This window comes from Euprymna scolopes, chromosome 1, assembly GCF_053919585.1.
Source record: "Euprymna scolopes isolate OS-2025 chromosome 1, ASM5391958v1, whole genome shotgun sequence".
Taxonomy (NCBI): Eukaryota; Metazoa; Mollusca; class Cephalopoda; order Sepiida; family Sepiolidae; genus Euprymna; species Euprymna scolopes.
Window position 1 is genome coordinate 173,443,331 of NC_136482.1, and position 26,188 is coordinate 173,469,518.

General features: G+C 32.8%; 1 protein-coding gene across 2 annotated transcripts in view; it reads left to right on the plus strand.

The window, feature by feature from the left end:
* Positions 1-25,905, plus strand: part of LOC145277561 (synaptic vesicle 2-related protein-like) — a 198,463-nt gene extending 172,558 nt beyond the window's left edge. For both annotated transcript variants that reach the window (XM_080129039.1, XM_080129048.1), the window contains exons 11-16: positions 221-334; positions 12,181-12,292; positions 15,351-15,432; positions 19,413-19,502; positions 21,417-21,530; positions 25,666-25,905. In XM_080129039.1, coding sequence (XP_079985165.1) covers positions 221-334; positions 12,181-12,292; positions 15,351-15,432; positions 19,413-19,502; positions 21,417-21,530; positions 25,666-25,701 — 548 coding nt within the window. In that variant the 3' untranslated portion in view covers positions 25,702-25,905. The remainder of the gene's footprint in view (positions 1-220; positions 335-12,180; positions 12,293-15,350; positions 15,433-19,412; positions 19,503-21,416; positions 21,531-25,665) is intronic.
* Positions 25,906-26,188: the final 283 nt, after the last annotated feature.

The following is a 26,188-nucleotide window of genomic DNA, read 5'->3' on the forward strand; positions in this document are numbered from 1 at the left end:
GAAAAAATAAAAAAACATATTTCTTTCATATAACTAAACTTTCGGTAAGTCTTAGCTTCTTGCGTTAAAGTTTTCTTTTGGCCATTTTGAATTTCTTTGCTTTTTCTGACAACTGTTTTAGCTGCTTACCATAAACCGCCGGAAGATGTCGATGTGATCTTTGGTCAAATTCTGAATCAGTATCCATTAATTTATGTTTTCTTCTCATTTCATTATCTAGCCTCAAAGAATAAAATGGTGTCAAATGCCAACCCCACGTGTCCTTTGGAATGCAAAATGCTCTCTACAAAGGATTATGTTGATCTTTTATGGACAACATGTGCAGAATTCCCAGGTAAGCCAGACCAGCCACATATTTCTTCATCAAAAGATATTTTTAATTATTTTCAAAAGAACACACTATATACAACAAAAAGATAACTAACATAGCATTCTCTATACACCTACTCACTACAAAAACACTGACACCACTCGCAAACCTAACTGCTAAATCTACTCCCTCCCACCTTAACATTATACCTCACTTTATCCACCTTTACTTTAGGCCTTTCTTTCTTTGGTCACCACTTCCACACTTTATATCTACTTCAAATTTATTCAATATATGCTATCTTTGACAAAGTTTCATAAATAAAATGAAACCTTGAATTAAAGTAAGTTTCTGATGTATTGATTTTCTATTATGAAATATTGATTTTCTATTTTGTTTGTTGTTTATTCACCTTATTTTTGTTATTCCAACACATTAACTATTTATCCATTAAATATGACTATCACATGTATCCATTAAATATGACTATCACATGTATCCATTAAATATGACTATCACATGTATCCATTAAATATGACTATCACATTTATCCATTAAATAATGAGGATTGTGATTATTTTAGATACAGGGTGGAATAATAAAATTGTCGCCCCAAAGAAAACAACACTACAGCTTTATTTTAAAACTTTTATTGAAAAAATCAATTCAGGTAACTTGATTATGTAGTAGAGCTGACATCTATTCAATGTAGTCGCCTTCAGCCTCAATCACCGTCTCAATACGGTGTTGACTTTCAACTGACTTTGAAGATGTGAGGTGGCATCATGTGGTCCTCATTTGAAACCACACCAAAGACCATAACCGTGACTGGAAACTTTGTTGCACTGTGCCCTCAGGCATTGAACCATCTGGATTTTCATTTTGAGGATGCTGGCAATGGTCCTGTTGTCATAACTTGGATCGGTAGAGAGCGCATGAGTTGTATAGCGGCATATCTCTGTTCATTGAACATTGTGTCACTTTCAGACATGATAGAAGGTTCCTATCGCTCTTGGGATTTGTACACAACTGGCCAACTAGTAGATGGTCTGCGACAAATAAAGGAAACCAGTTTTTATCAAACAGAAATGGAATCATGTCGTCTTTTCTAGGGCAACAATTTTATTGTTACATTCTGTAGAATCTCAGCTAAACTGGAACAAAACCAGAAGTTATTTAATTCATAAATGGGACGAGAACAATACTCTAAGCGATTTTTAACAGAATTCCCCTTTTTGTAATAATAAACAATAAAAAAAAGCTTCTTTTAACTTCAGAAATTGCAGATGTCTTAAATCTCTAAATGTTAATTTTCTGATATTTGATTGTATACAACATAATCACGTTGACACACCGATTCCTGTTAGATCACTAATGTTATTTCCATGGCAAGTGCTCGTCCGAGCTCCAATCTCTGGTCCCCCCTCGCTAATCTTTTACGAAAAACACCCGTCTAGCTGAAACTACTGTCATTAATTTTCCCCACTCTTTATCTGTGCCTAAATCCAAACGTAGATTCCATGAGCAGAGCTTCTTTCTTAGAAGTGCACAACTGTGGAACTCTCTTCCGTTTGCCTGTTTCCCACCTAACTACAACTTGGATGTCTTCAAGTCCAACATAAACAAATTCCTGCTCTCTTAAGTAAGACACTCTATCAAATCTCCAATACTAATGATTACTACAATACTATCTCAATGATTACTGCACACGCAATAACCCTTATCCCCGAGTGGCTCCGGGCCTTGATAAGTGGTGACCGTCATATAAAAAAAAATTAAAAAAAAAAAAAAAAAAGTTAAGCAGTGTTGAGCCTGGTCAGTACTAAAATGGGTGACCATTTGAGAATTCCAGGTGCTCTCTGCTTATCTCTGCATTATTTCCAGTCGTCCTGGACTTCTCCTTGCCATTAGACAACCAGTGTTAATTCAGAAGAGGTAGGATATTGTGTAACACTTGCCTCAAAATTACATGCACAGCTACACTTACAGCGGGTATCCGTTGTCTTTTGAAAGAAAAAGGGATGTTTTTTTACCAAATTATTAGAGCCTTACAATTGGATTTTATTTTTCTTTCTCTTGCTTTATTTTTAGTCTCTCATGGAAATTTTAATTTTGTTGTACTTTAAACAACTCATGATGCGGGTAGATTGAAAGACTTTTGTTTCAAAGAATGACTTCCTGTCTCATTCCCCTCTGCGTGTACATATGGTGTCTTTCTCTTAAGTTTGGCTTTGCTAATTCATACTGATGGCAGTTATTTAAGAAAATGCAGCAAAAATAATCGATTTGACTATACATTAAGCTAAATTGTGGCAAATAGATGTTTTGAACAACACATGAGATTAGTTTAAAAGAATATTCCTTGTGGTAATGGCAATCCCCCACCCTCAAGTGTGTGTGTGAGGAGGAGGGGGCTAATTGGGAAAATTGGACCCCCCCCCCAACTCACATCTAGATCTAAGAAATAAAAGTAATTATCAGAAAATGAACAACCCTTAAAATGACCTTCTAAACACCATCAATGATGTCTGGATAAACAAATTTCATGAATCTTAGAAATTAGTAGCTGTTAACCTGAACCAGGCAAGAACAGCTCAAGCATAGAAAACACCTTCCCAAATAACTTTCTAATATCATGTGACACAAGGTCGACAAAAGATTAGTTTGATGCCTTGAAATCAGCAACTTCATTACAAATAACTGATGCAGGTTCAGGAATCAAATATTTACAATAAACCATGTAGTCAGATTAGAAACCACGATAAGATATGCCAATGCACAAACCCAACACCTCATATCATTATCATTCAACTACCTGGAAGCATAGATTAATGAAGAATTTACACATACTATACATTTTTTATAAAGAAGTTTCTTTTAGGCCTAAAATTCCAAGTCTGAATTGACTTTAGTATCAGCTACAGATTCAAATATTTAACTGCAACAAAACGCCAACTCCAACAATGCAGGTCCTGGATATGACCTTAAACTATATCCGATGGTGAGGCCCCAGCTTGCGGGCCTTAGGGAGTGTGGAGCCACCCTTTAATTGCCATTGCTCCCAGGTCCACTCTGACCTTGAGTGGTAGTACCTGTTAGGGTCTCAACTATGGGTTAAATAGAAACCGACTTGAAAAAAACAAATATATTCTATTAAAAAAATTTTCTTCAAAATCACTGGATTTGGCATTAAATAACCTGAAAAGGGTTGACATGCCGTAAAACAAAAACAACCAAACCAAACAACCAACAATGCATCAAGAATATTAATCAAAAGGGTAATAACAAGCGTTTTTCAAATATTTAAAAATAAAACTCGGGGTATACATTTCTGCTAATATAAAACAAAAAAAAAGGTATACTCACCAGAGAGTATCCTGTATCTTTACAAAACCACAATTTATCCATGCATGGAGTATTGTTGCCACATCTGAGCTGGTGCATCTACCACTAGTCTCTTAATCTTATAAAGGGCCCACAAAAGAGTCTCAAGTCTAATAGGTCCAACACTGTCGTCCAAGCTCCAACCTCTGTCCCATCACCACAGCGTTACATCCCTGTTACAAGTACTTTAATGGAATGTGCTCTAATGGACTCAGCATTTGTGCCCCCTCGACGTACATACCCAAACTAACCCAGCAAGCAGCAAAATCCCACCCCTTCTCTGTAGGAATCCCTAGATGCCGGTAAGTCTTCTACTCTAATAGTTTCTTGCCACAATTTGTCCATGCATGGAGTATTATTGCTACATCTGAGCTGGTGCCACTAGTCTCTCACTCTTAGAAAGGGTCGCATTGCTGCAGTGTCACATCCCTGTTACATTAATGAAATGTGCTCTGTAGTGATCCCTAGATGCTGGAAAGCCCTTTACTCTAATAGTTTCTTCCCTAAGACTGCTACTTTTTCCTGCTTTCCTGACTGTACTAACCTGCAGAAGTTTAATTGTAACATGAACAAACATCTCGCTGCTGAACTCCGCACACTACTCTGCTAAGTAAGATCCCAAATTACGTTTCAAGTAGCAATATGCCCTGTTTGGAGTGAAAAAGAGTAAAAGAAAAACATTTTTTAAAAATAGTTAAATTAGAACTAATTTACCAGTTGCTGACCAGCACAAATTCTTTGCATAAAAATTAACTTCACCTCCCCTACCACCACATATAAACGTAACATGCAGCAAAGTAGTGCAACTATACTGTAATAACTCATACAGCATAGATAAACAAAACTTACTAAAACGGTATAGCACAGCAATTCACTCGAAAATCTATTATGCCTATTTCATATACAGATTAGACAAAAAAAATCATTCAACTCAATCCATCATGAAGGGCAAAAACTCATTTTAGGTGCCTTCATGATATTCCTTATACACAGAAGTCTATGAACCATAGCTGCAACTCTGATTCGAGATTAGAACTGCAATAAAATTACTATTAACTAATCCGGTCAACAACTGCATCTTTGATAGCAAAACAACATGATCATCTTTAATAGCAAAACAGCATACTCGTCTTTAATAGCAAAACAACATGATCATCTTATAATAGCAAAACAACATACTCATCTTTTAATAATAAAACAACATACTCGTCTTTTAATAACAAAACAACATACTCATCTTTTAATAACAAAACAACATACTCATCTTTTAATAATAAAACAACATACTCGTCTTTAATAGCAAAACAACATGATCATCTTTTGATTGCAAAACAACATACTCATCTTTTAATTGCAAAACAACATGAGCATCTTTTAATAGCAAAACAACATACTCATCTTTTAATAGCAAAACAACATACTCGTCTTTAATTGCAAAACAACATACTCGTCTTTTAATAACAAAACAACATACTCGTCTTTAATAGCAAAACAACATGATCATCTTTTGATTGCAAAACAACATACTCATCTTTTAATTGCAAAACAACATACTCATCTTTTAATTGCAAAACAACATACTCATCTTTTAATTGCAAAACAACATACTCATCTTTTAATTGCAAAACAGCATACTCATCTTTTAATAGCAAAACAACATACTCATCTTTTAATAATAAAACAACATACTCGTCTTTAATAGCAAAACAACATGATCATCTTTTGATTGCAAAACAACATACTCATCTTTTAATTGCAAAACAACATGAGCATCTTTTAATAGCAAAACAACATACTCATCTTTTAATAGCAAAACAACATACTCATCTTTTAATAGCAAAACAACATACTCATCTTTTAATAGCAAAACAACATACTCGTCTTTAATTGCAAAACAACATACTCGTCTTTAATAGCAAAACAACATACTCGTCTTTTAATAGCAAAACAACATACTTTTTTTTTTTTTTTTTTTTTTTTACAAAGGCATCACCACATTATCAAGGCCCAGAGGCCACTCAAGGATAAGGGTTAAAGAGTGTACAGTAGAAATTGGTCAATATAGTAATCATTAGTAATGAAAATTTGGTAAATTTAATAACTTATATGGAACGGCTCATCAAGAACTTATTTACTTTAGACTTGAACACAACCATATTGTAGTCAGCCGGAAAGCAGGAAAACGGAAGACAATTCCACAGGCGTGCAGTTCTAAGAAAGAAGCTTTGTTCATGGAATCTACGTTTAGGTTTAGGCACAGATAAAGAGTGGGGGAAATTATTGATAGTGTTTACAGCTAGACGAGTGTTTCTTGTGAAAGTTTGGCGAGGGGGGACCATAGATTGAAGCTCAGTTGAACACTTTCCATGAAAATAACGATACATTAGAGACAAACTCGCAACATCTCTTCTGTGAGATAGAGGTTGCAAGGAGGAGAAAAGGACATCTCCTACGAGGCTACGAAGTCTATTTTGAACTCTATCAAGGCAGGACAAGTCCTTTCTAGCAGCTCCTGCCCAGATGTGGCAACAGTATTCCATCCTTGGACGTACCTGGCTCTTATATAGGTAGAGAATAGCATCAGCAGTGAGATATCTACTGGATCGATAGAAAGAACCCACCATTTTTCCAGCGGCCTTGGCAACAGATTTGATATACGTGTTCCATTTAAGATCAGGAGTAATGGTCAAGCCCAGAAGCTTGTCAAAACTTGAGGTCTCCTGAAGACGAGAGCCATTCATTTCAATTGATGACAAATGTGAATTAGAATGTTGATGATGTAAAGAGAGAAGCTTGGTTTTAGATGCATTAAAAGTAACCAGCCACTCCTTACCCCATTGTACTACGTGCTCAAGATCAGAGGAGAGAGAATTGGAGAGAACTTGGTCGTTTACTGTCTTAGATGTGCTACCATAAATGGTAGTGTCGTCAGCATAAATGTCTACAAATGATGTAAGGATATGATTTGGAAGATCATTAATGTAGATCAGGAAAAGAGTTGGGCCCAGGATGGATCCCTGAGGGACACCGGCATTAATACTGTGAGCTTCTGATTTTTGCCCCTCAACTACTACTCTTATGAACCTATCAGAAAGAAATGATTTAATAATTGAGAAGACATACTCATCTTTTAATAGCAAAACAACATACTCATCTTTTAATAGCAAAACAACATACTCATCTTTTAATAGCAAAACAACATACTCGTCTTTAATTGCAAAACAACATACTCGTCTTTTAATAACAAAACAACATACTCGTCTTTAATAGCAAAACAACATGATCATCTTTTGATTGCAAAACAACATACTCATCTTTTAATTGCAAAACAACATACTCATCTTTTAATTGCAAAACAGCATACTCATCTTTTAATTGCAAAACAACATGAGCATCTTTTAATAGCAAAACAACATACTCGTCTTTTAATAACAAAACAACATACTCGACTTTAATAGCAAAACAACATGAGCATCTTTTAATTGCAAAACAAGATACTCGTCTTTTAATAACAAAACAACATACTCGTCTTTTAATTGCAAAACAACGTGAGCATCTTTTAATAGCAAAACAATATACTCATCTTTTAATAGCAAAACAGCATACTCGTCTTTAATAGCAAAACAACATACTCATCTTTTGATAGCAAAACAACATACTCATCTTTTGATAGCAAAACAATATACTCATCTTTTGATAGCAAAACAACATACTCATCTTTTAATAGCAAAACAACATACTCGTCTTTAATAGCAAAACAACATGATCATCTTATAATAACAAAACAACATACTCATCTTATAATAGCAAAACAACATACTCGTCTTTAATAGCAAAACAACATACTCATCTTTTGATAGCAAAACAACATGCTCATCTTTTAATAGCAAAACAACATACTCATCTTTTAAGAACAAAACAACATACTCGTCTTTAATAGCAAAACAAGATACTCATCTTTTGATAGCAAAACAACATACTCATCTTTTAATAGCAAAACAACATACTCGTCTTTTAATTGCAAAACAACATGAGCATCTTTTAATAGCAAAACAACATACTCGTCTTTTAATAACAAAACAACATATTCGTCTTTTAATAGCAAAACAACATACTCGTCTTTTAATAACAAAACAACATACTCATCTTTTAATAACAAAACAACATACTCGTCTTTTAATAACAAAACAACATACTCATCTTTTAATAACAAAACAACATACTCATCTTTTAATAGCAAAACAACATACTCGTCTTTTAATAGCAAAACAACATACTCATCTTTTAATAGCAAAACAACATACTCGTCTTTTAATAGCAAAACAACATACTCGTCTTTTAATAACAAAACAACATACTCGTCTTTTAATAACAAAACAACATACTCGTCTTTTAATAACAAAACAACATACTCATCTTTTAATAACAAAACAACATACTCATCTTTTAATAACAAAACAACATACTCATCTTTTAATAACAAAACAACATACTCATCTTTTAATAACAAAACAACATACTCGTCTTTAATAGCAAAACAACATGATCATCTTTTAATAACAAAACAACATACTCATCTTTTAATAACAAAACAACATACTCATCTTTTAATAACAAAACAACATACTCATCTTTTTATAACAAAACAACATACTCATCTTTTAATAACAAAACAACATACTCATCTTTTAATAACAAAACAACATACTCATCTTTTAATAACAAAACAACGTACTCATCTTTTAATAGCAAAACAACATACTCATCTTTTAATAACAAAACAACATACTCATCTTTTAATAACAAAACAACATACTCATCTTTTAATAACAAAACAACATACTCATCTTTTAATAACAAAACAACATACTCATCTTTTAATAACAAAACAACATACTCATCTTTTAATAACAAAACAACATACTCATCTTTTAATAACAAAACAACATACTCATCTTTTAATAACAAAACAACATACTCATCTTTTAATAACAAAACAACATACTCATCTTTTAATAGCAAAACAACATACTCATCTTTTAATAACAAAACAACATACTCATCTTTTAATAACAAAACAACATACTCATCTTTTAATAACAAAACAACATACTCATCTTTTAATAACAAAACAACATACTCATCTTTTAATAACAAAACAACATACTCATCTTTTAATAACAAAACAACATACTCATCTTTTAATAACAAAACAACATACTCATCTTTTAATAACAAAACAACATACTCATCTTTTAATAACAAAACAACATACTCATCTTTTAATAACAAAACAACATACTCATCTTTTAATAACAAAACAACATACTCATCTTTTAATAACAAAACAACATACTCATCTTTTAATAACAAAACAACATACTCATCTTTTAATAACAAAACAACATACTCATCTTTTAATAACAAAACAACATACTCGTCTTTTAATAACAAAACAACATACTCGTCTTTTAATAACAAAACAACATACTCGTCTTTTAATAACAAAACAACATACTCGTCTTTTAATAGCAAAACAACATACTCGTCTTTTAATAGCAAAACAACATACTCGTCTTTTAATAACAAAACAACATACTCATCTTTTAATAACAAAACAACATACTCGTCTTTTAATAACAAAACAACATACTCGTCTTTTAATAACAAAACAACATACTCGTCTTTTAATAGCAAAACAACATACTCGTCTTTTAATAACAAAACAACATACTCATCTTTTAATAACAAAACAACATACTCATCTTTTAATAACAAAACAACATACTCATCTTTTAATAACAAAACAACATACTCGTCTTTTAATAACAAAACAACATACTCATCTTTTAATAACAAAACAACATACTCGTCTTTTAATAACAAAACAACATACTCATCTTTTAATAACAAAACAACATACTCATCTTTTAATAACAAAACAACATACTCGTCTTTTAATAGCAAAACAACATACTCGTCTTTTAATAACAAAACAACATACTCATCTTTTAATAACAAAACAACATACTCATCTTTTAATAACAAAACAACATACTCGTCTTTTAATAACAAAACAACATACTCGTCTTTTAATAACAAAACAACATACTCGTCTTTTAATAGCAAAACAACATACTCGTCTTTTAATAACAAAACAACATACTCATCTTTTAATAACAAAACAACATACTCATCTTTTAATAACAAAACAACATACTCATCTTTTAATAACAAAACAACATACTCGTCTTTTAATAACAAAACAACATACTCATCTTTTAATAACAAAACAACATACTCGTCTTTTAATAACAAAACAACATACTCATCTTTTAATAACAAAACAACATACTCATCTTTTAATAACAAAACAACATACTCATCTTTTAATAACAAAACAACATACTCATCTTTTAATAACAAAACAACATACTCATCTTTTAATAACAAAACAACATACTCGTCTTTTAATAACAAAACAACATACTCATCTTTTAATAACAAAACAACATACTCATCTTTTAATAACAAAACAACACACCCATCTTTTAATAACAAAACAACATACTCATCTTTTAATAACAAAACAACATACCCATCTTTTAATAACAAAACAACATATGCATAAAGAAAAGACAAAAAAAAACTAATATTCTTTCAGAATTTTTTAGATGAGGATTGTTTATTTGTATTATTTGTACTGTTTTCATATTGGTTGTCATTTTCATTTTGGGTGTCATTTTCATATTGGGTGTCATTTTCATATTGGGTGTCATTTTCATATTGGTTGTCATTTTCATTTTGGGTGTCATTTTCATATTGGTTGTCATTTTCATATTGGGTGTCATTTTCATATTGGGTGTCATTTTCATATTGGGTGTCATTTTCATATTGGGTGTCATTTTCATTTTGGGTGTCATTTTCATATTGGGTGTCATTTTCATATTGGGTGTCATTTTCATTTTGGGTGTCATTTTCATATTGGGTGTCATTTTCATATTGGGTGTCATTTTCATATTGGTTGTCATTTTCATATTGGGTGTCATTTTCATATTGGGTGTCATTTTCATATTGGTTGTCATTTTCATTTTGGGTGTCATTTTCATATTGGTTGTCATTTTCATATTGGGTGTCATTTTCATATTGGTTGTCATTTTCATATTGGGTGTCATTTTCATATTGGGTGTCATTTTCATATTGGGTGTCATTTTCATATTGGTTGTCATTTTCATATTGGGTGTCATTTTCATATTGGATGTCATTTTCATATTGGTTGTCATTTTCATATTGGGTGTCATTTTCATTTTGGGTGTCATTTTCATATTGGGTGTCATTTTCATATTGGGTGTCATTTTCATTTTCGGTGTCATTTTCATATTGGGTGTCATTTTCATATTGGGTGTCATTTTCATATTGGGTGTCATTTTCATATTGGTTGTCATTTTCATATTGGGTGTCATTTTCATATTGGATGTCATTTTCATATTGGTTGTCATTTTCATTTTGGGTGTCATTTTCATATTGGTTGTCATTTTCATTTTGGGTGTCATTTTCATTTTGGGTGTCATTTTCATTTTGGGTGTCATTTTCATATTGGGTGTCATTTTCATATTGGGTGTCATTTTCATATTGGTTGTCATTTTCATATTGGGTGTCATTTTCATTTTCGGTGTCATTTTCATATTGGGTGTCATTTTCATATTGAGTGTCATTTTCATATTGGGTGTCATTTTCATATTGGGTGTCATTTTCATATTGGGTGTCATTTTCATATTGGGTGTCATTTTCATATTGGGTGTCATTTTCATATTGGTTGTCATTTTCATATTGGGTGTCATTTTCATATTGGTTGTCATTTTCATTTTGGGTGTCATTTTCATATTGGTTGTCATTTTCATTTTGGGTGTCATTTTCATTTTGGGTGTCATTTTCATATTGGGTGTCATTTTCATATTGGGTGTCATTTTCATATTGGTTGTCATTTTCATATTGGGTGTCATTTTCATATTGGGTGTCATTTTCATATTGGGTGTCATTTTCATATTGAGTGTCATTTTCATATTGGGTGTCATTTTCATATTGGGTGTCATTTTCATTTTGGGTGTCATTTTCATATTGGGTGTCATTTTCACAACGTTTTGGTCAATGTAACCTCTGACTTTCCTCAGGTGTATCTTGTCAAATTTGGAAATCTTTTCATCAAACTGAGGAATCTGCATGGAATTTCGAACGGGACCCTTTATTCAATCCACAGGGGTAGCATGTTCTTGTTCCATCAGCCATAATTGGATAGAGGTCCTAAGTAATTCATAATTGTGTTTTCAATCACCCACACTGAGGATTGAAACTTCAACCTTCAGAGGAATGTCAGTTTTACAACTAAACTTTTCCAAGTACTCTAACCACTGCACCATGGGTCCTTGCATGACATTTCACTCATATCCATTTAATTTAATTAAGTTTTTCTGTTTTTTGTTTTACAGGTTTAATTATTACAGTTTTGATTATTGACAAAATCGGAAGAAAATACACTATGGTCTTGGAATTTATAATCTTTTCATTGTTTACATTTTTCTTGAATATCTGTACGACAAGGTGAGTACGATTATATTAGTTTTAACAAAACTAGAAATTATATTCTCTTGCAAATTAAGTTCAAAGCCAAACATGCGTTGGCTTTATAATTATTATTGTTTAAAATAACTAGCTCAAGATTGGTTAATAATACAGAGATGTCATTGGTTCCTTTCATAATCTCTCTCTCTATCTCTCTCTCTCTCTCTCTCTCTCTCTCTCTCTCTCTCTCATTTTGTCATGGCTATCATCTAAAGTATATGTAAGTTAGTTAGCTGTGAGAGTTTCTTGGATTATTTCATGATAGAGATCTATCTGTTGCATAGGTGATAAACAATGCAGAGAAAATATCAGATGTACTGCATATACGTAATTATGGATCCGGGCAAAGCCAGATGTAAATCAGATTGCTGAGTGATGACGTCAACTCTACATTCAGATCAAAGAATCGAAATCATGAAATTGGATTAGAATTGCTAAAAGTGCAAAGCAATAAAATAATCAAAATTTTAAAAACGATGAAGTCAAATTCCAAGTGTATGGAATTTCAATATAAGGCATAAACAAAGACACGAATCAGACAGAGTGAGAGAGAAGGTTAGAGTGACATTTTTACCATCGCTGTACCAGTCAACCACACCAACCCACATACCAACCCAAAATCTCTCTCTTGTCATTCTATCCGTGTAATAGAAATACAACTTGATTTTGATTTAACAAGTATCTCTTTGCTTGATTTCAAAAACAATGGCTATCAACATGAATATATCATTGACACATATTTTGTTAAAAGTGCAAACCATAAATTATATAGGTTGTTTTTGTTTTACGGCATATCAACCCTTTTCAGGTTATTTAATGCCGAATCTTGTGATTTTAAAGAAAAATTTTTTAATAGAATATATTTGTTTTTTCCAAGTCAGTTTCTATTTAACCCATAGTTGAGGCTCTAACAGGTACTACCACTCAAGGTCAGAGTGGACCTGGGAGCAATAGCAATTAAAGGGTGGCTCCACACTCCCCAAACCCCACAAGTTGGGGCCTCAACATCGGATATAGTTTAAGGTCATATCCAAGACCATAAATTCTATAGACGACAATATTACACATCTAGTCATAGCAGCTTTAGTGGAATCACTAGAGGAACTACAATGAGTCAACTCGTTCTGAACTGACCATAGAATGCTTATGACTACAATGGTTGGTAAAGATTAATCTGGATTTTGACAATCACTGGCTGTCAGCCATTACAAAAGTCACCACCACCGATAGGCCAGAAGGACATTGGATTTTATGAGTGCAAGAGATTAGACCTTAAAATACTTCAAAGGAATCAAAAATATGCTGATCTAGTAAATACTTTGTGAAAATGAAGCTTACACAAAGTTATAAATTTATGTAATGCCTCCTATTTCTTATTCCGCCATAACAGATCAGAGGGGATTGTAAATTGTGTTGTTATGATGGCTGAACTTATGCATTCATTGGCTAAAAATTTCATCTCTCTCTTGTGGATATTGATAATGTGAGGCTCTAAGAAAGCAACCCTTGTAATGGACGTGCGTCAGAAGCAGAGATGCATCATTGAATTCATGGCAAAAGTGCAGTGAGAACGATGTGGTGTTTACGCATAAAAAATAATTATGGGGCACAAAACTCGCTCGTTTTAATGATATCACTTCCGTCTTCATAATTCAACTTTTTGAGTAAAAAGAAAATAAGTTGGTTCAAAAATAATGTCGTTTTTTGATGTTCAACTTCAAAAGATCATAATTTCTTTCATAATAAACTTTATTAATCGAAATAAAAACCATTACAATTGACACATTTTTGCCAACCAGAAACAAGTTTATTTTTTCCATTAGCATAGAAATCCAGAGTTCTGGACGCGATGAAGCCATTCAAGGCAGATTCAGCATGATCTCGGCTTTTGAAGTATTTTTCGCGCAGGAAGTTGTCGATATGCTTGAAAAAGTGATAATCGGTGGGCGAAAGGTCCAATGAATATGGCGGATGAGGCAATCTCGTAGCCCAATTCGTTCAGCTTTTGCAGAGTCAGTTGAGCAAAATGCATGTGAGCATTGTCATAAAGGAGAATTGGTCCCTTCATATTGACTAATCTCAGACAACTGCGTTGGACCTTCTGATGCAAATGCACAATTTGTCGGTAGAACTTCTCTGCCGTAATTGTTTCACCCAGTTTGGAGAAGTTGTGGTGGATGAAACCGACCGCAGACCACCATAACCTTTTTTTGGTGCAATTTCGGCTTTGTAAAGTGTTGTCCAACCACTGTGTGAAACGTCGCCGGTTTTCATAGAGGATCCACTTTTCATCATATGCCACAATCCGCTTGAAAAATGGGTCGTTTTTTGTTGTACAGAAGGGGTGTAGAAGTCATCTCAAAACGATAATTTTTTTGATCATCATTCAATTCATGCGGCACCCATTTATCCGACTGTTTTGACTTCCTTATTTGCTTTAAATGGCAAACGACTGTTGCGTGTTCGACCACAAGTTCAACAACAACTTCTCATGTGGTTTTGCGAGGATTGGCTTCAATTAAGGTTTTCAAATGTTTGTTATCAATCGCAATTGTCCGACAGCGACCGTCTTCATCTTCAAGGCTCTCATCACCATTGCAAAATTTCTTGAATCACTATTGTGCCACACGTTTATTAGTGGCTCCTGGGCCAAATGCATCATTGGTATCACAAGTTGTCTCAGCAGCTTTTTAGCCTAGTTTGAACTGGAACAAGAAAATCAAGCAGATTTTAATTTTGTCCATGCTGTCAAAAAGCCTGCAAAAAAAAAATGAATGAAGAGATTGAGAACAGTAGCAAATAACACAATTTGATAAAGCGAAAAACGCACTTCAAAATGATATATAACATGGCTATATATATCAATGAATTAATTCAGAAATCATATATAAAAGTAACATATGTGAGAAAACGATATTGTTTTTGCACCGACCTAATGCCTTTGAAAAAAATTGTTTTAAATGAACAAAAAATTAAATATTTCTATTTTTCTCATGTGATTCACTAATCATTAGAACATATGCTTCTTTTTTTTCAGACCTGTCCTTATAGTACTTCTGTTTATTTCTCGTGCTTTCATTTCTGGAGCTTTTCAAGGTGCCTATGTATATACACCAGAGGTAAGAAAAAGAAAAAATAATCTTTGAAGTGCATCAATAATTCACATAAACTAGTTAAATAACCGTCTATGTTGTTAATCTTAATAATGATAAAACATTTTGGATCATCCGGGCGTCCTTGCTTGTTTGCTTCCATCTTGTCCCTGTGTACGTACATGTATATACGTATGCGAATGTGTGTGTGGGACACACACACACACACACATATATATATATTTTTATATATACTGGTATATTTAGGCAGCATTTTTTCATTCAAGCAGACACACACACACACACACACACACACACACATATATTTTTATATATACTGGTATATTTAGGCAGCATTTTTTCATTCAAGCAGACACACACACACACACACACACACATATATATATATTTTTATATATACTGGTATATTTAGCCAGCATTTTTTCATTCAAGCAGACACACACACACACACACACACATATATATATTTTTATATATACTGGTATATTTAGGCAGCATTTTTTCATTCAAGCAGACACACACACACACACACACATATATATATATTTTTATATATACTGGTATATTTAGGCAGCATTTTTTCATTCAAGCAGACACACACACACACACACACATATATATATATTTTTATATATACTGGTATATTTAGGCAGCATTTTTTCATTCAAGCAGACACACACACACACACACATATATATATACATATATATATATATATTTTTATATATACTGGTATATTTAGGCAGCATTTTTTCATTCAAGCAGACACACACACACTCACTCACACACACACACACACACACACACACACACACATATATATTTTTATATATACTGGTATATTTAGGCAGCATTTTTTCATTCAAGCAGACACACACACACACACACACACATATATATATATTTTTATATATACTGGTATATTTAGGCAGCATTTTTTCATTCAAGCAGACACACACACACACACACACACACATATATATATATATTTTTATATATACTGGTATATTTAGGCAGCATTTTTTCATTCAAGCAGACACACACACACACACACACACACACGCACATATATATATTTTTATATATACTGGTATATTTAGGCAGCATTTTTTCATTCAAGCAGACACACCCACACACACACATATATATATTTTTATATATACTGGTATATTTAGGCAGCATTTTTTCATTCAAGCAGACACGCACACACACACACACACACATATATATATTTTTATATATACTGGTATATTTAGGCAGCATTTTTTCATTCAAGCAGACACACACACACACACACATATATATATATTTTTATATATACTGGTATATTTAGGCAGCATTTTTTCATTCAAGCAGAGACACACACACACACACACACACACACATATATTTTTATATATACTGGTATATTTAGGCAGCATTTTTTCATTCAAGCAGACACACACACACACGCACACACACACACACATATATATTTTTATATATACTGGTATATTTAGCCAGCATTTTTTCATTCAAGCAGACGTTATTTAATATAAGAGATACTTTGCTTTATGATTCTTTTTTTTTTTCGATTTTCTGTATAATCTTTTTTATATTTTGTAGTCATCCACATACAGTACTGTTTCGTTGTATCACAACTGATCAGTGCGGCTAGACTAGCACCTCTCCCAAGCCAGGGATTGAACCAAAGACCATCGTGTTGATAGTCGGCAGTTCTACCCATCGATCAACAGGAGCGGCACTCATAAATAACTTCCACAAATGTCTATTTCAAACAAACATTTGTCCACCAATTTTATTGTGCTCAAATCGTTTTGCTTATAAATAAACAGAGAACATCGCATTTTTCAGCCAACTAAGTAGCGGGTGGGATTATTTACGACAGTGCTCTACCCAAAGAGGGAGAGGCTTAAAATATATTTTGTAGTCATCCACATACAGTACTGTTTAGTTGTATCACAACTCATCAGTTCAGCTAGACTCGCACCTTATCCAAGCCGAGGATTGAACCTAGGACCATCGCGTTGATAGTCGGCAGTTCTACCCATCGACCCATGGAAGCGGCGCTCATATAAAATCGAAAATATTAATGAAAGTTTAATAGTTATCATGAGCGCTTTTGATTCAATTGTGAATCATCTTCATGGAGTTGATGAAGTGAAAGTGAATAGGAGCAAAAATGGAAAATAAACTGCACAAGTACTGAGAGGTGAAAAATATGTAAACATAAAATAGCTGCTAATGACTTAAAATGAAAAATTTGGAACTTGGCAGACATAGTTTGACATAATGTGTATGCTTTACACATGAGAAAATATACATTTATGCGTTTTACTCCATTATTTCTCAAGTTTTGATATGCATGTGTTATTAACCCAGATGGTAGTGGATACCACTAGAGAGCTAAATGTTTTGGTTTCGATTCTAGCTAATGGCGCCCAAGTCATATTTTTTTTTATTTACTTTTGAAATCACGACTATACATTGGGTACAATATAATGATCAATAGAGAATTGACTCTATAAATCTATTAATACGAAATCTGAATGAATTATTATATTTAAATATATATGACCGGGCAATGCCAAATGATCTGCTAATAAATAAATAAATAAATATATATATATATATATATATATATAAGTGAGCGTGTCTGTGTGTTTGTGTACATTTCCCTACACAATAACTCTGTCAATTTTAAGTTTACAGACTCGAAATTTGATATACAGGGTACTGAGATTTGGGGAAAATCTTTGTGATCGGTTTTCGGCCAGAAATTTGGCTGTTAAGGGGTCAAAGTTCAACGATTTGACCTTTGAGAACTCTACCAAACTCCTCTGACAATTTTTGGTCTAAACACTTGAAATTTTAGATATAGGTTCCTTGGACATGGATCTAACTTAATGATTTGAGGCCAAAACAATAAATATTAAGGGGTCATAATAATAGGGATCAAAGTTTTAAAAAGTTGACCTTTTTTTTTTTTTTTTTTTTTTTTGCTCAACATACACCTCCAAACTCTCGGGCAACATTCAACCGGGCTGAAATGCTAAATTTAAAATTTATGACGAGAAATGGTTAAATTTCAAATCAAAAGATTTTTATTATTCTATGTAAGACAAAGAATACATTTGAAATGTATTATAATATTTCAAATGTTATTTATTATTATTTATTGATCTTTTATCTTCAATTTGTGATATATAAAACTTTGGTATGTAAGTTAATTATTAAAATTTTAATAGACATTTCAAAATGGGGGGTGAATTTAAGAAAAAAAAACGTTTGTCAAAAATATTATATAAAATTTAACTAACAGAAAAATTTTGATAGATTTTTAAAGTTTAAAAATTGAAAAAAAATTAACTCGTAAGATGCAATTGATTTCATTACGTAAAGAAAATGAATGCATGAAGGCGCGCCGGCACTTTGTAAACACTTTTTTTTTTCTTGCTATTTTTATCAATAAAAAATAATATTTCTATTATTTTTTTTAACAACTTTAATAGTTTATTTTGGAAGTATATTCCATAAAGAAAATAAACAACCCACTTTTAAAAGAGAAATTACGAGTTTTTTTTTTTTTTTTTTTTTTTAATTTTAATCGCAGTGTCGTGTTAGGGGTGTCAAAAATTCCCAAAAAAAATCTGATACACTTAGCGATGCATGCACTGCAGGCTTTCTTGGCCCGAAGGCCAAGAACGTTCGCTTTTGAAATCATCTTCGTCATTTTTCTTTTCCATTCTGAAATGTTTAAATTATCTTTAAAATTGAGATGAATATTAGAAAGTATAGAACATGCAATATTTTCTTTATAAAACTTTAATAAACACCGTTTTTTTGTTTTTTGTTTTTGCATTGATTTTTTTCCTTCACATAGTTATCTCCCTTGTATTATTGACATTTTTTTTTTCCCGTTTGTTGTTGTTGTCCTAACCAGTAACCACTAATGCAATTGATTTTATATCTTTAATTTTCTACAGGTTTACCCAACTTCTATGCGAGCTGTTGGACTGGGAGCCTGTAATGCAGTTGCCCGTATTGGTGCAATAATTACACCCTTTATTGCTCAGGTAATTCTTATGTTTTGTTTTTTTTTGTTTTGTTTTAGTTTTGGGCAAACAGGGGCGAATAACTCGTACTTTAATTGAAAAATATTAAAGTAGTTGCCTCCCTTACAACTAAAATTTTATTTTTTATCCGTATAAATGTAAAATTATGCGAACAAAACTTAAGAACTGAAATGACTTCACTACATCCTGGGCAACATCGGATAGATTGAGCTAGTATTTAAAATCATTTGTTACATTTTCAGAATGTATGTTTTTTATGAATTTTTTTTTCAAAATATTTTTTTATAATGCCAAATATGTTTTATTCTATCAGGTTTGCAAAAAAGTTCTTGCAGATTTTAACTTTTAAATTCAGACGAACATATCTCGTCTCAAACAAAAATTATTGATCGCAATAAGCACCATCAGAATCAACACACTTTTGCCGATGCAAAACAAGTGTATTTATGTCAGTAACGTAAAAAATCTTGCGTTCTGGTGGCGATGAAGTTACAGAAGGCGTTTTTATATCATTTAGGTTTTTTGAAGCATTTCTCACGCAGAATGTTGTCAGGATGCTTGAAAAAGTGGTAGTCGATAGGTGAGTTTGGAGAGTATGGCAGATGAGGCAGTTTCATAGCCCAATTCATTCAACTTCTGCAGGTTCGGTTTATCAATGTGTTATCGGGCATTGTTGTGGAGGAAATTAGGCTTTTTCTGCTGACTAATGCTGCGTGTTGTTGTCGAAGTTTCTGATGCATTTCATCCATTTGTTGACAGTACTTTTCCACCGTGATAGAATAGTGTTTTTGTTTTTTTTTTGTTTTTTTTTTTTACACGGTGGTCACCACTTATCAAGGCCCGGAAGACACTCAGGAATAAGGGTTATTGCAAGTACATTACGTTAGTGTGAAGATTTGATGAAGTGTTTACTTAAGGGGGCGGTTCATTAGGAATTTGTTAACATTGGACTTGAAGACATCCAAGTTGTAGTCAGGTGGGAAGCAGGCAGACGGAACAGAGTTCCACAGGCGTGCAATTCTAAGAAAGAAGCTTTGTTCATGGAATCCACATTTTGATTTAGGCACAGATAAAGAGTGGGGGAAATTTTTCACAGTGGATTCAGCTAGACGGGTGTTTTTTGTGAAAGATTGTCTCCTGCATTCAAAAAACTGTAGTAGATTAGACAAGTCACAGACCACCAAACAGTCAGTGTGACCTTCTTTTGGTGCAACTCTGGCTTCAGAAAGTGTTAGGAGCTTCGTCAGCATCTAACCACTAAACTGGGCCTCGCTTGTTGTCATAAAGAACACACTTTCATCACAAGTAACAACCTGGCTGAGAAACGGGTCGTTCTTGTTGCATAAAAAATGTGAACATGACACTTCATAACGGTTTTTCTTTTGGTTGTCGTTCAATTTGTGAGGCACCCATTTATCAAGTTTTTTTGTCTTTCCAATTTCTCTCAAATGGTTGGAAATTATCATATACATGACGTCTAATTCAGAAGCAAGTTCTCGAGCAGTCATGCGTGAATTGGCTTTAAACTAAGTCTCTTAATTGATTGTTGTAGTGGTTCCTGGGCCAAACGTTTCATTGGTGTCGCAAGCTGTTTCAACAGCTTTTCGGCCTGGCTTGAATTGAAATAAGAAAATTGTGCAAATTTACTTTTTTTCATCTTGTATTCAACGTTCTGAAAAATTGTTTTAAAACGATTGTAATTTAAACGATTAGAGCACAAAAACAATCTATAAAATGATATATAAAGCAATGATATTATAACGGAAACTTGTTTGAAAACACATCATTTGAAATCAAAATTAAAAATTCCGCAAGAACTTTCTTCTCAACCTAATAATTCGCGACTTTGTCTTTATTCTTTGACTTCTGTCAAACTTTTATTTCATTATGACTTTTGTTTTCTATTTCTTACAGGTCCTCCTAAAAGTATCTGGCCATCTTGCTGTGAGCATCTATGGCATCGTTGGCTTTTTAGGAGGTTGTGCTGCTTTCTTTTTACCGATAGAAACCAAAGGAAGAGAAATGATGGTAAAAATAATTTCATAATTCATAAAGTGTTGTCTGCACAAGAAACTATTTTATTCTCTGCATGTCCATATGTTTTTTTTGTATTAGTGTTACAATGGATTAAAAACCGTCACTCATAACAATAACACTAAATGTTTATAATTAAATGCCAGCGTTGCAAATATAACGCCTACAGAACATAAAAGACAACGTGAAAACATGGATTTTCTGCTCTATAATAAAGAGTAATGTGTCTTTATTTGTATTTATATAATTACCCATTCCGTTATGCAAATGTTGGCAAGTAATGACAAAAAATGCTGGACGAAACCATTACAAGTCTTATGGGAAAGAAAACAAAGTAAATAGCAAGTCAGACAAATCACGCCATCTGAAATGAACTTGGAAAGAAATGTAGCACGATGATGAGACGTTTCATTTCTTTTTATCTCTATCGATTGATAGCTTTTTTTCTTTCTTTTTTTAAACTTTTCAGTTTGAAATGTTTCCTACCTTTTTTATAACTTTACTGATAGAGACGTTATTTCATATGAATATTAATAAGGTTTAGTTCTCTCCCACTGCAATAACTTAAACACCAGGGTCGGAAAGTGTGATTGAGAAGTCAGTGCCCCAGTGGGGGGGGGGCACTCTGACCTGCAGAAAGTGCCTGAGCAGCCCTGTTGACTTCCTTAGTGAAGGCGCCTCAGGCGATTAGCAATAAACTAACATCCCCCCCCTTTGTTAACATTTTCTGGTGAGGGTGCCTCAGGCGATTAGCAATAAAAACTAACCTCTTCTCAAAGAGAGAAGCCAAAGCCTAGGAGAGCGGACCTCCTAGAACTGCACAGAACTAAACTCCCACTGCAAAATCAACAGGAATCTGATCATTACAGGAAGTGTCTAATCTCTGTTGATTTTGGGGCCCAGGATAATACTTATTACCATATCATCATCATCATCATTGACATATTCAGTTTAGAATCCATTTTAGAAGCTGAAATGCAGTGGACAACTTTTAGAAATTGATTTCCAAACTAATCTGGTTTTTATTCATCCTCTTTCTCTCAAATGCATCCTTATCATATCCACCCATGTTTTCATTGGCTTTCCACTGTAAACTGAACCTGATACCTAAATTGCTCTGAATCTATTAAGCCAAGAACTCTCCTCTATTCTTTTCAATGTGCATTTGCACACATCGCCCAATATTGTCCAGATTTAATCTTTCTCTGAGATCATCAGAAGTAAGCTTTTCTTTAAACTCACATTACATAGCCATCATATCATTCTCGCACGTTCACATACAATATTAACATATCCATTGTATTGTTCTCATATCATTTCTTTTCATGCAATGCATGTCCTCAGCTCTCATTGGCAAAGTTTCACTTCCATACATCCTGACATTGCTAGCAACTGCTCCACCCTTGCTCCGATGATAACAGCAAGGTAACAATACGCTGACAAACATTTTTCATCATTTTTTGACAAAAGCTGTCCACTAGTCTATGAATAAAGAATGTAATTTCGACACGTATGAATCTTAAATATACACATCCGCATGCAATATTAAATGTACAGATTTTTAAAAGTGACAAAGGAAAACGCGTAATGCACTCAATGTAATACCCTTGCATATTTCTCAAATAGTTTATGAACAATAGTCGTTTTGAACCTTCGTTCATATCACCAAGTGCCGTTAACACAAAATCAGACTAAAAAAGAGATTCTTACAGACAGTTTGAACTAGTGATAGGACGATTCCAATAGTTTTGTTCATTCCAATACAAATTCTGTTTTGAATTTCCGATTCCAATACAATTACTGATTCTAATTTTTTTTTTTTTTATATCTAAATTTTTTTTATTCACACTAAACAAAATTGGCGTAATCTCCGACCTTCAAATGCGTCTTGTTTGCCTTGGGAATCTGTACAGCATTCTGAATTGAACCCTTTACTCAATCCATGGGGTACTTTGCTCTTGTCCTGTCACCTTAAGTAATTTGTAATTGTATTCTTAGTATCGCCTGCACTGAGGATTGCACCTTCAATCTTCAGAAGATTCTCACTTGGAACAGATTATACTTGGCACTTTTATCCGTTACACCAATGGTCCTTGTTACATGAGAAAAGTAATTTGAATTTGAATAATCCGAATAATACAATCTTTATCTTAAAAATTTCAAAACAAGGAAATTTATTAAACTAGCCTGGGTGCTCGGCGTTTCCCAGGTGTTTGGAGGTGTGTGTTGAGCAAAAAAAAAAAAAAGTAGTCGTAGGCAGGCAGGCTCAAACCTGTACCGCAAAGGAGGAAAAGAACATGAAAAAGTGACGTTTTTGCTGTTGCGCCCATCGCCAAACTGGAAGTGACGTAGGTTTAAATTAAGGCTAGACAATTAAAAAGAGGGGATGACTTTCAAAAATATCGGTGAAAAAAGCGACTCCTCCCTGTAGAAAAGTGCCCAGTGAGAATGAAGGAATTAATGTTTTTGGCCAATTTTTCGACATTTGTCATCCGGAGGGTTGAGCTTCAAAATTATATTGATCTTGTGAAAATCAGTCGCCTCTGTCGAAAGTTTTCGCAAAACATACATACATACATACATTTAAACAGACAGGTGAGGTTTATATTATAGATGAGATTTTCCTGTAACAGGAAAAAAATGTGGAACAGGTGATTATGATCAACAACATAGTTTGCAATTTGTGTTTCTGTGTGAGATGGTTAACTGATAGAATAGAAAAAAGAATGAGAGCATATGTGGCCCACCAGTCATGTGATCATGTGACCATATTATGGAATAGAGATTGAGGATTATATGGCAGAGAGAGAAGATGGGTTAAGTATGCTGGTCTTCATCATAGTCTGGGGAAAAAAAGATCTGTTATCAGTTGGATAAAGACAAACGAAGAAAGAAAAGGTAATGCCTGGGAATATGAATAATCCATTGAGTCAGATGTTTGGTAAAGCAGGTGATAAGTACTTCTACCACGACTGTGTTTGTTTTGTAACGTTAATTTTCGTTTTTTTTCAATTATTCCTTTTTCCTTTACTCCATCTACATTTTTTTTCATTCGAATGTGGAAAACAACAGATTTGTATCTTAGAGATTTGACAATAGTATACATAAAAAAAAACATTTTTTTTATGTATACAATGGTACTTAATTATTGAACTTATAAAAATCTAATTTAACAATATTCTTAATACAATCTTCTTTAGAAGTCACAAAATATTCGATTTCATTTTTTGTTTTGGATGCACAGTTAGATTAAAAACTTAATAAGCAAGTTTATCTTTTTATATTTATTTTGAATTAAGCAAAAAATGATTTTTAATACATATCGATTAAAAGAATAAAATATGGGAAAGAAAAAAGTGACTAAAAACAATGTTGAATTACTAAAGTGTAGTATCTGTTCTTCAGATGCTGCACTTCCATTTCTTGTTCTCTTTCGGTGGAGGAGCAGTCCTTCACGACTGAGACAATTTTTTTATTTTTGTACCTTTTCTCCACGTTAAAAAACGACCCTGGTGTCTAACTCTGTCCCGTGGGGAGGCATAGTAAATAGGTATTGTAGGCCAAGGGAGATAATTGCCTCTGACTGCAGAAAGCGTTGTAATTATGTGTTTAGTCCTTTCTTACCCCCATGTCATTGTAAATCGAAAACAACACTATCTTTTATTTTTACGATTTTTTTTTATTCATCCATCCAAACAAAGACTTTATTCGTTATAAATTATCCTTAGTGCATGATTACTACTTTTTGTTAATTTCAGTGTTATGTGACCAGTAGTTTAAGAGTTTATCAGTTAAATATTTTGACACAGACACATGCATATGCATACATCTGCTGGTTTATTTTTAGAGATTAGTTTGTTTTTTTTTTTGCTATTATTAGTTCTGTTATTTCTAATCATTAATTAATGATTCTCATATTTTGTTCAATTCTTGTAGAGTTGAATGTAACTTGACTTGCTTTCAATTACTGACTTATGACTGAAAAATAACTGAAAGTATAACAGGCAAAACATTGTGTAAATAGCAATAACCAAGACGGAGAAAATATTCCATTGTTGTATAAAATAGTTTCTTTTTTTTATGCTTGACCCTTGATTTGTACTGATTTTGTTATTTCTTTTAATTTCAGGACATCAGTATGTCACAGGCACAGTCTCTCCATTGATAACCCAGTGATTAAATTCAAATGTGATGTTCGGAAGAAGGCAAAAAATATTTCAAATTTAATATTGTCTGCTTGTTGGTATATTTTATGTAAAATACCATATCAAAACTTTCTGATCAAATCATCAAAATCCATCTTTTCATTCATTTTTTTGAATAATTCATTCTTCCATTTTGCAATATTGATTAAAAAGTAAAATACAGACATTTTTTTTTTTTTTAAATGTGTCCATTTAATCCGTGCATTTAGAAACGAAAATACGATTTCAAACTTAAGCATGACTAACAACTAGATCAAAAGAGCTTATTTTCACACATTTGAAAATGCTATTTCAAACTTGGCATTTCCATTTGTCATTTGAAACTTAATTATGATCAGCCTTAGAGAAATGCTTGGACACATCTGAAAATTCATTTTACAATGATTGTTATAGAGAGGTGTTATTATTTATGGATGATAAATTAAGGCACGACAAAGACATTACAAG